General features: G+C 36.2%; 1 protein-coding gene across 6 annotated transcripts; it reads right to left on the reverse strand.

The window, feature by feature from the left end:
• Window positions 1-2,541: 2,541 nt before the first annotated feature.
• LOC130948550 (UTP--glucose-1-phosphate uridylyltransferase-like) lies at window positions 2,542-10,735 on the reverse strand. 6 transcript variants are annotated; one of them, XM_057877313.1, is made up of 19 exons: window positions 10,341-10,735; window positions 8,442-9,266; window positions 8,271-8,361; window positions 8,006-8,066; window positions 7,718-7,795; window positions 7,579-7,629; window positions 7,436-7,500; window positions 6,119-6,194; window positions 5,868-5,925; window positions 5,705-5,751; window positions 5,560-5,610; window positions 4,993-5,025; window positions 4,787-4,818; window positions 4,631-4,706; window positions 3,703-3,786; window positions 3,499-3,597; window positions 3,313-3,417; window positions 2,938-3,009; window positions 2,542-2,868 (listed from the first exon to the last, which is right to left on the reverse strand). In XM_057877313.1, exons 2-19 carry the CDS (start codon window positions 9,154-9,156, stop codon window positions 2,836-2,838), a joined length of 1,827 nt encoding a protein of 608 aa, XP_057733296.1. In that variant the 5' UTR covers window positions 9,157-9,266; window positions 10,341-10,735; the 3' UTR covers window positions 2,542-2,835. The 6 variants fall into 6 exon arrangements, with proteins under 6 accessions (XP_057733296.1, XP_057733292.1, XP_057733295.1 ...); XM_057877309.1 differs by having other exon boundaries at window positions 3,703-3,807; XM_057877312.1 differs by having other exon boundaries at window positions 3,703-3,807; window positions 8,442-9,313.
• Between the last annotated feature and the right edge of the window lie 241 nt (window positions 10,736-10,976).

Below are 10,976 nucleotides of genomic sequence, written 5' to 3' on the forward strand. Positions count from 1 at the left end.
ATCTAAAAGATCCACATGGTGGATGAATAGGTCCACATATATCACCTTGAATCCTTTCTAGGAATTCAGGGGACTCAAATCCAATCTTTATTGGTGATGGCCTTAAAATTAACTTTCCCTAAGAACATGCATCACAACAAAATTCACTAGTTTTAAGAATCTTCTTGTTTTTTAGTGAATGTCCATGGGAGTTTTCAATAATTCTCCGCATCATGGTTGTTCTCGGATAACACAATCGGTTGTGCCAAGTTATGAACTCATTTGGGCTAGTAAACTTCTAGTTTACAATGACATGTGATTCAATTGCACTAATCTTGGTATAATATAACTCAGATGAAAGTGAGGGTAATTTTTCTAATATAACTTTCTTATTTGAATCATGAGTTGTGATACATAAGTACTTATGATTTTTCTCATTCATAGTCTCAATATGATATCCATTTCGCTGAATATCTTTAAAGCTCAACAAGTTTCTTCGAGACTTGGTAGACAATAGTGCATTATTTATTATGAATTTTGTTCCTCTAAGAAACAAAATTATAGCTCTTTCGGAGCCTTCTATCATATTGCCTGAGCCAGTAATAGTATTAACACATTCTTCTTTTGGCACTAGATGGGTAAAATATATATCACTTTTGAGAATAGTGTGCGAACTTGCACTATCCACAAGGCATACATCTTCATTACATATCTTTGCCATTCTCTTCAAAGACAAATAATAATAAAATGAGTAGTATGCACAGTTAAATTGAATACTTGATCGGAATTATTTTTCTAAGAAATACTGCACATAAAAATAATATCATATACTAAAATTTTATTTTAAAACATGACATATTTAATGATTTCAAAATTCATAAACATTAATATTTCATTATTTATATACATCATATTTGAAACTTAAATACATAGAAAATAAAACTTAATAATAAGTTCTTTACGTGAATACTTAACAATCTCACACATTAAACTATTCCATCATTGATCAAATGACCAATATTTCCTCAAGATCCTCAAAGAAATCAGATACATCATAATGAGTAATGTTATTTTCAGCATCATTTGAAACAAAATTTGACTCTTTTCCCTTGTCGTTCTTTTTTCAAAGATGCTTGATAAAGATTGACTAGGTGCCTTGGGGTACGGCAAGTATGTGACCAATGGCCCTTTCCACCACAACGGAAACACTTATCTTCTGTTGATTTATTCTGCCCGATATTTCTTTCTTTATTCCATTTCTGGTGAGATCCTCTCTTTTGAAAAGGTCCTTCCATAATTTTTCTTGTTATTAAAACCTTGTCATTTACCTCCTCTGGGGTAATGATTTGCCGCATTTACTTCAGGAAATCGGGCAGCGCCAGTTGGACGCGCTTCATGATTTTTTAAAAGTAATTCATTGTTGCGTTTAGCAACAAGAATGCAAGAAATTAACTCAGAATATTTTTTAAACCATTTTTCTCTATACTGCTGCTGCAAGAGCACATTCGAGGCATGGAAGGTTGAGAAAGTTTTCTCCAACATATTATGGTCAGTTATCTTTTCCCCACATAATTTTATTCGTGAGGTGATTCAAAACATTGGAAAATTATATTCATTTATGGATTTAAAATCTTGTAAACGCAAGTGATTCCATTCATATCGGGCTTGAGGAAGTATCACCATTTTCTGATGATTATATCTTTCTTCAAGATCTTTCCAAAGATCTGCAAGATCTTTTAATGTGAGATATTCATTTTTCAATCCTTCATCAATATGATGACGAAGAAAAATCATGGCTTTGACTTTATCCTTCTGGGATGCATTATTTTCAGTCTTAATGGTATCTCCAAGATCTATTGAATCAAGATGAATTTCAGCATCTAGTATCCATAATAAATAATTGTTTCAAGATATATCAAGAACGTTGAATTCAAGATAAGAAAATTTCGACATAATGAAGATTTTACCCGAATCTTCCTAAAAATTTGATCAGAGTCTCGTACTAATAACGTGTTATAAAATAAATAAATAAGAAAGAGAAATAAATATAAAATACAAAAATATAAATATACTCGTATCTCATTATAATATAAGAAGTTTATCTATTCACTTAATATTATATGATATAATGTATATAAAATAAGAGAGGGATATATTAAAATGAGAGAAATATTGCTCAGTAAAAGAAGAGAGAATCGATTTTTGATTTATTACTTGCTTGTGTTTTTCTCTTTTGCCTCTATTTATACATGTATTGGAGGGTTTAATTTCAACGTTCATTTAAGATTATTCCTTCTTGAAAATGTGAATAATTTTTTACAAAATGCGTAATAGTAAACTCGTACGAATTTACGAATCAAGTCTAAATCATACGAATTTACGAATCAAGTCTAAATCAGCTCCATGAGTTTACTTAAACTCGCAAGTTTAACCACCTTACTCTTCACTCAATCAATTTAATATATGGTGTAAATGTAAAGGTTTCCTGGGGTTGAGTGCGCGCAGGAAGATAGAACAAAAAGAACAATAACAAAATTAGGGTTGTATGCTGCAACTCATTGGTAAAATGGAATATCGGTATGATTTTAATCGTCTTCAAGACAAAAAGACCAGAAAAATTGATGATATACCTATTATTCCTTGTTTCGACTGAGATCAAGACTTGTCCCAAAAATTACAGGATACAAACCAATTAGCGTTATTTCATCACTGCTGCGATGCTCAAAAGGAGAAATGCAAGCTCATTTGCTTCTGAATCTTAGTTCCCAGGAAACAGAAAAGCTAGCAAGGTTCAAATAAAAGCTTCTATAGTCTTGTATTCACTCAAAACAAAACCTAGTAGCTTTGATAAACCATTCATTCTTGAATGGCTGCAGGGCCATTGACCTCCTGCAGAACAGCAAAAAGTAATTAACAGAACAAAGAAACTCAAAAGTCCATAGCAGAATTAGCGACTACCTTATTCTCAATCACCACCCCATCAGGAATTTCCAGTCTCAAGCCAGGTTTTGCAGTAATAGCCACTTGCCCCTGACAGGTGTGTCACAGAAAAAGCAATTGTTAGTCATAACACTTGCCCTTTCCAAATATATAAAATATATAATATTTGAGGCATTATATACACCAAAACTCCATGATTCATTTATCACTTAAACATGGAAAAAGAAAAAGTATAGTTTTTTCTTAAATTTTGAAAAAAGAAGGGGCCCGGGGGGTGGGAGGGTGATTTTATGAAACACACAGCACAACACACTGCACTGCAAAATCAAATGCAATTTTTTATGTATCCAACACGCATATCATGCCAAAGAGAAAACATAATATCTATTATACCTTGAAAGTAATATTAGCTCCAAACCACACATTGCCTCTCACGGTCAAACTATCTAAACCAACGATGCTTGGAATGGATTTGAAGCGACTTTGAAAGTCACCAACCTGGGAATGAAACAGAAGATTCATAATAAAAAATGAATAGATAGGCAAAGGTATGATAAGAAACCAGTATATCATCTTCACCTTTTGAAATTCAGGTCCCAGATCTATCACAGGATTTAAAGGGTTAGTCCTAGCTGGATTACGAGTTAAGACACCTTCTTTACATGTGTAAAGATCTGACTGCAAGAATACATATTTGGGGAGAGTGGAAATTAGTCAAATAGAACAAAGTATGCTTCTGAGTAACAGAATGTACAAATTACATGTACATCAGGCCAGAATCACCTGTAGCAGAAGTAAATCTGACGTTGCATCCAGGGGAAGAAAACGTGGTTCAGGTACACTGACACCAATCAATTTATCGAAGAACTGGCATCCAAACAAAGAAGCCTACACTTAAAGGACCAACTAAGAACTTCATATCTAGCAGAAAACAACTTGTAATACCAGTCAGCAGCTTTCTTTCTTAATCATTTTCTTTTAGGAAGACAGTTATGAGAGACAGGTGCCACTAGAGCATAAGGCGTCTAAAATCAACCAACAATTTAGTATCCACTCTAACTAAGCTTGTTAACTCAAATATTACATTATACTTAATGGTACTGTGCATATGTGCATAGCATTAGCAGTACTAATTCCTTACAGATCAATACAATACAAATGAGATTCAATATACACGGTCACATACACATCATAAGTCAGTAAATCCTAAAAATATACAACAGAACCTGCATCATTAAAGGCATGTGTTATCAACATGCAGTCTAAAATTTATTTCTTGGTGCAGAGCCCAAAGGATTAGTGAACAGGTGTACTACAAGCCAATCAGCCTATGTAGTTCATATTCTAACTCCGTAGTGACCTGGTCCACCTCTTCCTTACCTCCAATCAAAGGATATGTGGGATTGCACATAGAAGGTGCCTTGCAAACATTTGTCAAAAAAGCAAAGCATGTATTCTAAGGACAAAGAAGCAGCAGCTACAAATGAACATCCAAGTTCCTACAGATCTTGCTCATACATTTTAAAGGATAGGAACAAAGAAGCAGCAGCTACAAATAAACACAACAATATTATGCATATACCTGCATTACTGATCCATCTGCTGTTTCTTGCACAAGTGTTTTATCATGGTCATTTTTGTGCAAGCAGTAACCCTTGAATTCAATTTTACAGAAGATCACAGAAGGGTAATGATAGATAGGGAATGGTACCTTCAAAACTGAGGACTTCTTTTGCTTCAGTTTATGCGAGTCAACAAGCCTCTTAATGGCACTTAAACTCACCCACCTACACGGGGATAGAACAAATTATCACACTTTGTAAATTTTGGTTAGAGATTGCACAAAAAGAACCAGCATTTGACTCACGTGTTTGTTGTATCTATTAGTTTGAAATTTTCCTTCAATGTATGAACCAGCAGATATAGACCAACAAAAGGAAAAATTAGAATATAATATAATATTCCCATGAGTCTTGTCAGAATCACAACATAAAAACATCAAGGACAACCTCATAAAATAAAACAATGTAATTTTGAGCAGTGATTATCTGGAAAACAGAATTTACAACTTACATGTTTGGTTTGGTTCTGAGCAATTTCCCAAAGCTGCAGAAATTACAACAATATTCTTACAGGTTAGCAGCTGCCAAATTACCTCAACAACCTTATCAGCATTTGATAAGAACCAGTAGGTCGTGATTCCTATAACTTAAGATCTAAATCAGAATATGTGTGTGTATGTTTCAACTCAACTATGATACAGAATATTACCAAACGGTTAAACTAGCATAAATTATACGCTTAATGAATCTATTAATCCCCGAACATTTTGCGAAAATTATAATAAGCCCTTAAACTTTGAAAATTTATGAGTAAGTTCCTAAATTTACAAAATTTTTGTAAGGTCCTTGGACATATACGTTCATTGAAAAATTTGTCAATGATAATGAAAAATTCTCAGAAATAAACTTAATCGGAAAATAGCACACAAGATTAGATCTTAGAATAGCCCAAGGATTAAGAGAGTTAATTACCCAAAAATTCACAGGCTTGCTGATCTCGTATTCAATAATTAGCACAAAGCATAAATAATAAAGAGGGTGATGTATGCAGGAAAGGCTGAAGGCAAAGGATATAAACCTTGAAATTCATTGGAGTTGAAATTAAATGAAATGAATTGCTTGGTGTCACCTGGAAAGAGAGAAAAGCCATGAGACAAGAAACTCCGATACCTTAAAAGGGAAGTTGTAGTCTTACACATAATAATGAGAACATAAATCTGTACCTCCATGCAACACTCAATATCATTTGTCACCAAATGATTTAGTATATCTACAAGATGCAGTCAAGGTAGACAGCAATCAAAATATTTGAATCTAAATGCTAGTCAAGAAGCAGTGACTTGCATGAAATAATTTTAGTGACAAAAATAAAGATTATAAGGATACTTGGATCAATGACAGTCGCCACATTATCCTTGTTGATCAAAAGGATATACTCCTTACCCTGGAAAACATTATTTAAAAACCTAGTCAACAAGTAACAAACGATATAAGTGCATCACACATATATGTACACATTTTAATTATGGCCTTGTGTTGTAAGTAATTCCATCCAAGTTCCTACAGATCTTGCTCATACATTTTAAAGGATAAGGACAAAAGAAGGAAGAGTGCTCAACTGCAAAGGAAGTTCATACCTGTGACAGTAAAAAATCAAGGGTTCCACTAGTCATCAGAGAACGAAATATATCACCGTTATAAAAAGGATGTCCTCTGAAATATAAAATTAACATATTGATATAAGACATTAAAGTATTTACCATGTAATCCAACTTTCTCATTGCAGAACATAAAATTCAATAAATTGGAATATCAATGCTGCCAAATTTCTCCAATTTACGCTTTTATTGATAATGATAATTGGAGCATTTGATAATTTTGTATTTCTATTAATGACCACTTAATATTAACATCTGTAATATATAGCTACAGCCAAATATATGTTTGAAGTAATATCATAAAACTCATGGTTTGTTATATACATAGCTAATTAGAAACTAGGGACCTAACTCTAATTGAGTGAAAGATGGGCTAGGGTGGGTTTTATAACTAACTTGCCTAGTTGGAAAGTGAATGCAGGAGAGTGGGCATTCTGTTATGAGAGCGAGGTGGGAATAGTAAAGGGCTGTGGGAAGTAGTGAGAGGGGATGGGAAAATAGAGACAAAAGATAGGATCAGATTCTAGGAGAGATTCAGGTCTCTCGAATACCTGATATCTTTGTTTTACCTTCTTTTACTGAATAATAATAACCAATAATGGGAAATTGGGTGATATCTCACTGATATCACTGCATCTCCCCTGCCCTTCAACTACCCCTGGAGAGCCACTGATATCACTTATATCACTCTATCAACACTGACCGAGCGGTAGCCACTTTGCTATCGGCTATCAGTATTCGGTATTCACCTTAATCCAGCCTACTACCCGATGTGGGACGTTGGACACCCCATAATACCCAAGTCCCTAAGAAGGTACTATAGTGTACCATGACAATAATATTCAATCTGTCATTCCAATATTTTATAAGAAACCATACTTAAATATCTTCTATAATCCCACATCGTATGACACGTGAAGGCAGACTATATCATGGTATCAAAAATAAAGAAACTACAAAAGCCTATGTTACAAGCACTTTTACATGGCAAACTAAATTCACAAGATGTCAGGTAGAACATAATATGTAGCTGGACGTATTTTTGTAGATTTATATAAATCAACTACATCTATTTTGCTCACAACAAAACAAATTCAAGAAAGACAAGCTTCGCATAAATTTAAGTTACTGTTATAAAAGAAAGTACTACTGAAATGGTAATGGTAATGTTAATCTGAATACTATTAGAATCTCCAAAAACAATTTCTGCTGAAAGTTTAAATCTCTTAGTCTACAGGCATGCATGTGAACATATAGAATCCAATTTCAGACATGGGTATTGTAAGGATGACATACACTTCCTCCTTGCTGTAATGTCCGGCTAATGATTCCAATTCTAGACCTTCACCTTCACCTTCACCCTATATACATGTGATGCATTGACAATCAGAAATCACATAATAACATCAATTAATAAAAAATATGAAACACATTCAAACCTGCTTAATCCTCTGTACATCAACAGTTGATCCCTGATACTTTTCCAACACCTGAACAGAAGGTTGAAGATTTTAATAATAAGTAATAACTAAGGTTGCAGAATCAAATAATGATATCGAAATCCAAATGGCAATTCACCTTTAGAGTATTGTCATGGGTGTCATCTTTGCTCAAAAGAAGCAATGGAACCTTGCATCCATACTTGGAGTATAGGGTCTTACAAACAAAGGCAACAGTAAATTAAAACCCTAAATAAAAGCAACAAATATGAAAGCTGGATATACTTCAACTCTGTGAGACGTGTGCTCAATCTGCACTATTGATAAAAGGTTGAAGTGGGAATGTAATGAATAATTTAAGGAGAGTATTAAGCGTGTAACATGTGTGATTACCATACTCATTAAAAATTGAAGTCTGAAGGCTCACCTGAATCTGGTTAATTATTAAATCCAGAAATGTAAGTCCATTGCAAATACCAACTGCAGATCTACACAGGGAAGAAAACATCATTGGTGTAAAGCGTGAAATGTGGAATTAAAAGCAGCAGCAACAGGCGGAGGAAATATACACATCAAACATGTTGGGGGAGAAACAGAGAAAGGCTAACGAAGCCCTCCTAAAAAGAAGGTCTATTCAATTTGATTGCCTAAATGAAGTGAGCATTATACGAACAGCAAAAGAAGACTCTTACTTGGGGCCTTCCAAACCCATATCTCTTGGTGAGGCAGCATCGAACTTCAAAACAACAAGTTTGTCCAAAAGCTTCTTAGTTTCTTCCATATCTGCTACCAACGAGAAAATTGCTGAGCTCCAATTTTCAAGAGACAGTAATGAGGATCGGTAGAGAAAATAGATGGCCTACCTTGAGACAAGGGAGGTAAAGTGGCGTAGGGGAAGACAGTTACGTCGAGGTTTGGCAAATCGATCTTCGCAGCCTCACCTGCTTGAATTTGGAGAGGTGCTGCTTCTTTGAGCTTGCCCTTCTCTTTCTCAAGAAGGAGGGTCTTGGTGAGGAGGTTGCAGAACAAGTAGACAAACTGGACAGAAGGATTGGCGGGAACGGGATAAGCGACACGGGAGAATGAATGGAGGGGCATGGAGGAGTCGACAATGGCGACGACGGGGATGTGAAGATTGTGAGCCTCGTTGATGACGGAGGACTTGGAGTCGGTGTCGAGGATGAAGATGCAGTCGGGGGGCTGGGTGGGGCCGAACACAAGCTTCTTGTTGCGAGAGCGGAACTTCTTGGGGCTGTAGCTGTTGGTGAGGAAGCCGCCGGTGCGCCAGAGGGAGTTGGTGGAGGGGGAGTAGGAGCCGACACGGGTGGTCATAAGGTGGAAGATGTCGTCGAAGAGAGGGTTGGTGTTGATGAACATGAACCGACCGTTGCGGCTTGCAAGGGACCCCATGAAGTTCAGGGCGCTCCTCATGCATATCAGGGTTTTGTCCGAATCTATGATTGCCATCTTGTTCCTCATGCCATAAGTGTACTCCTTCAGGTGATGCGCCGCCACTCTCCGCCCCATTTGTGCATTCGTGCTCAGCAGCTTCTGTATCACTATCGAATGCACCGTCATCCTTTCTTCCGATTCACGCTCGCTCTTAGGGTTTGGGGTTTATGCTTCTCCCTTCAGCCTCTTTTACCGCTAGTCTACTGCACTCCAAATCTCTTCTCTTCTTCCTTTTGCTATTTTACGGATTATGTTCTTCAGATGTTAGTGTTAATTACAATGTCTAGAAAACAAAAAATTATCAACATGACCATATCTAAATTCTGCCACCAACATTCAGCAACAAACAAAGCCAGCAAAACCAGCAATAATTAGGAGCCAGCAACTACAAATCAAAGCAAAACCAGCAACTACAAAACAAAGAAGTATCCATAACCAGATATGAAATTAAAGACAAGCCACAGCACATTGAAAAATCAAAAAATTATCAACATGACCATATCTAAATTCTGCCACCAACATTCATCAACAAACAAAGAAATAAAAACAGCAGGACATTCAACAGCAAAACCACCATTACCAACAGCATTCAGCATTCAGCAACAAAAATTATCATTTAGCAACAAACAGGGCATTCAACAAAAAAAATTAGCATTCAACAACAAAGTGTCATCAATCAAATCCATATTATCTTATCAAAATACAATCTCAAAAGTTAAATAGCAAAAAGAAATATCTAAATATTAAAAACCAACATGAAGATTTATCAATCATTTGATAAATACTTTCATCCATAACTAAAATCAATAAATCATAATCCAAATTAAAAAAAAAGCAACAGAACGGCTAGAAATCAAATAATCATCCATAAGACCATAGAACAGAATCAGTAACATATCAGAAATCAATCACTAACTTCAGAATTCAGATTCACAAATCCCTAATTTCAGAAATTGCATATTTGAGTAATTTGAAATTTCAGAGTTCAGACCACTAACCTTGACTGAGAGAAATTATAAAAGCTAGAAATTATAAAACCAATCAGAAATATGGTTAAAGCATTTCATCAAACATGTTGAGTGCGGTAAAATTAAAACGAAATAAGAGAATCCAAAGCTTAATTTCAATGTGATAGAGAAGAGAACATAACTATTGTAACTTTAATTTAGTCTATGAAAAAATCCAAACCACTACCAAATCAAAAAAATTACTTATTGTAGTAGAAATCAGAAGTTGCAGAGTTTGAAGAAGAGTATTGGTGTTGTCTGTTGTGTGAGTGTATTGTCTGGTGGCGGGTTTAGGGAACTCACGGCGGGGACAACAGAGAGCAGTTCGACGGCTGAGTGGAGCACGCGGCTTGGTCGCAGAGTTTGAAGCAGAGCAACGTGGCTTCCAGACGAACGCGAACTCGAACGGTGAACAACAAGTGAACGCGAACGGTGAAGAACGCGAACGAAGACGCGAACGTGAACAGCAAACAAACGGCGACGGAAGCGCAGCTGAGCAGACAAAGACGATGGACGCCGAGCTCGAGGAAGCAACCGCGATCGGTGACAGCGAACAGGGGTTGGAGACTTGGAGCACGAGGGAAGCTAGATGACGGATGGCGAACTTTGAGTGCGACGGACGGCGGCAGTATGCCCCTCCTTGTGGCGGTGGTGTAGGTTTTGTGGTTGGGTTTGTGTGATTTCTCTGACTGAAAGAAAGAAAGGGAGAACGGGAGAAAGAAACGAAGGAGCTTCCCATTTTGTGGAAACCGGCCGGGTTCTGGTTCGGTCTAACCGGCCGGTTCTCGTCCGGTTCAACAGTTTTTTGCTGGTTTTTTGGTTGTCGCCCCCAAAGCTTAAAAATTGGAGGAGGAGTCCCATTATTCACCCCACGGTCAATTTTTTTGGCTATTATTGTAACACAAACCATTGAATTAAATACCCTTATATCTTTTAAGG

The sequence above is a fragment of the Arachis stenosperma genome, chromosome 9, assembly GCF_014773155.1.
Source record: "Arachis stenosperma cultivar V10309 chromosome 9, arast.V10309.gnm1.PFL2, whole genome shotgun sequence".
Lineage (NCBI taxonomy): Eukaryota > Viridiplantae > Streptophyta > Magnoliopsida > Fabales > Fabaceae > Arachis > Arachis stenosperma.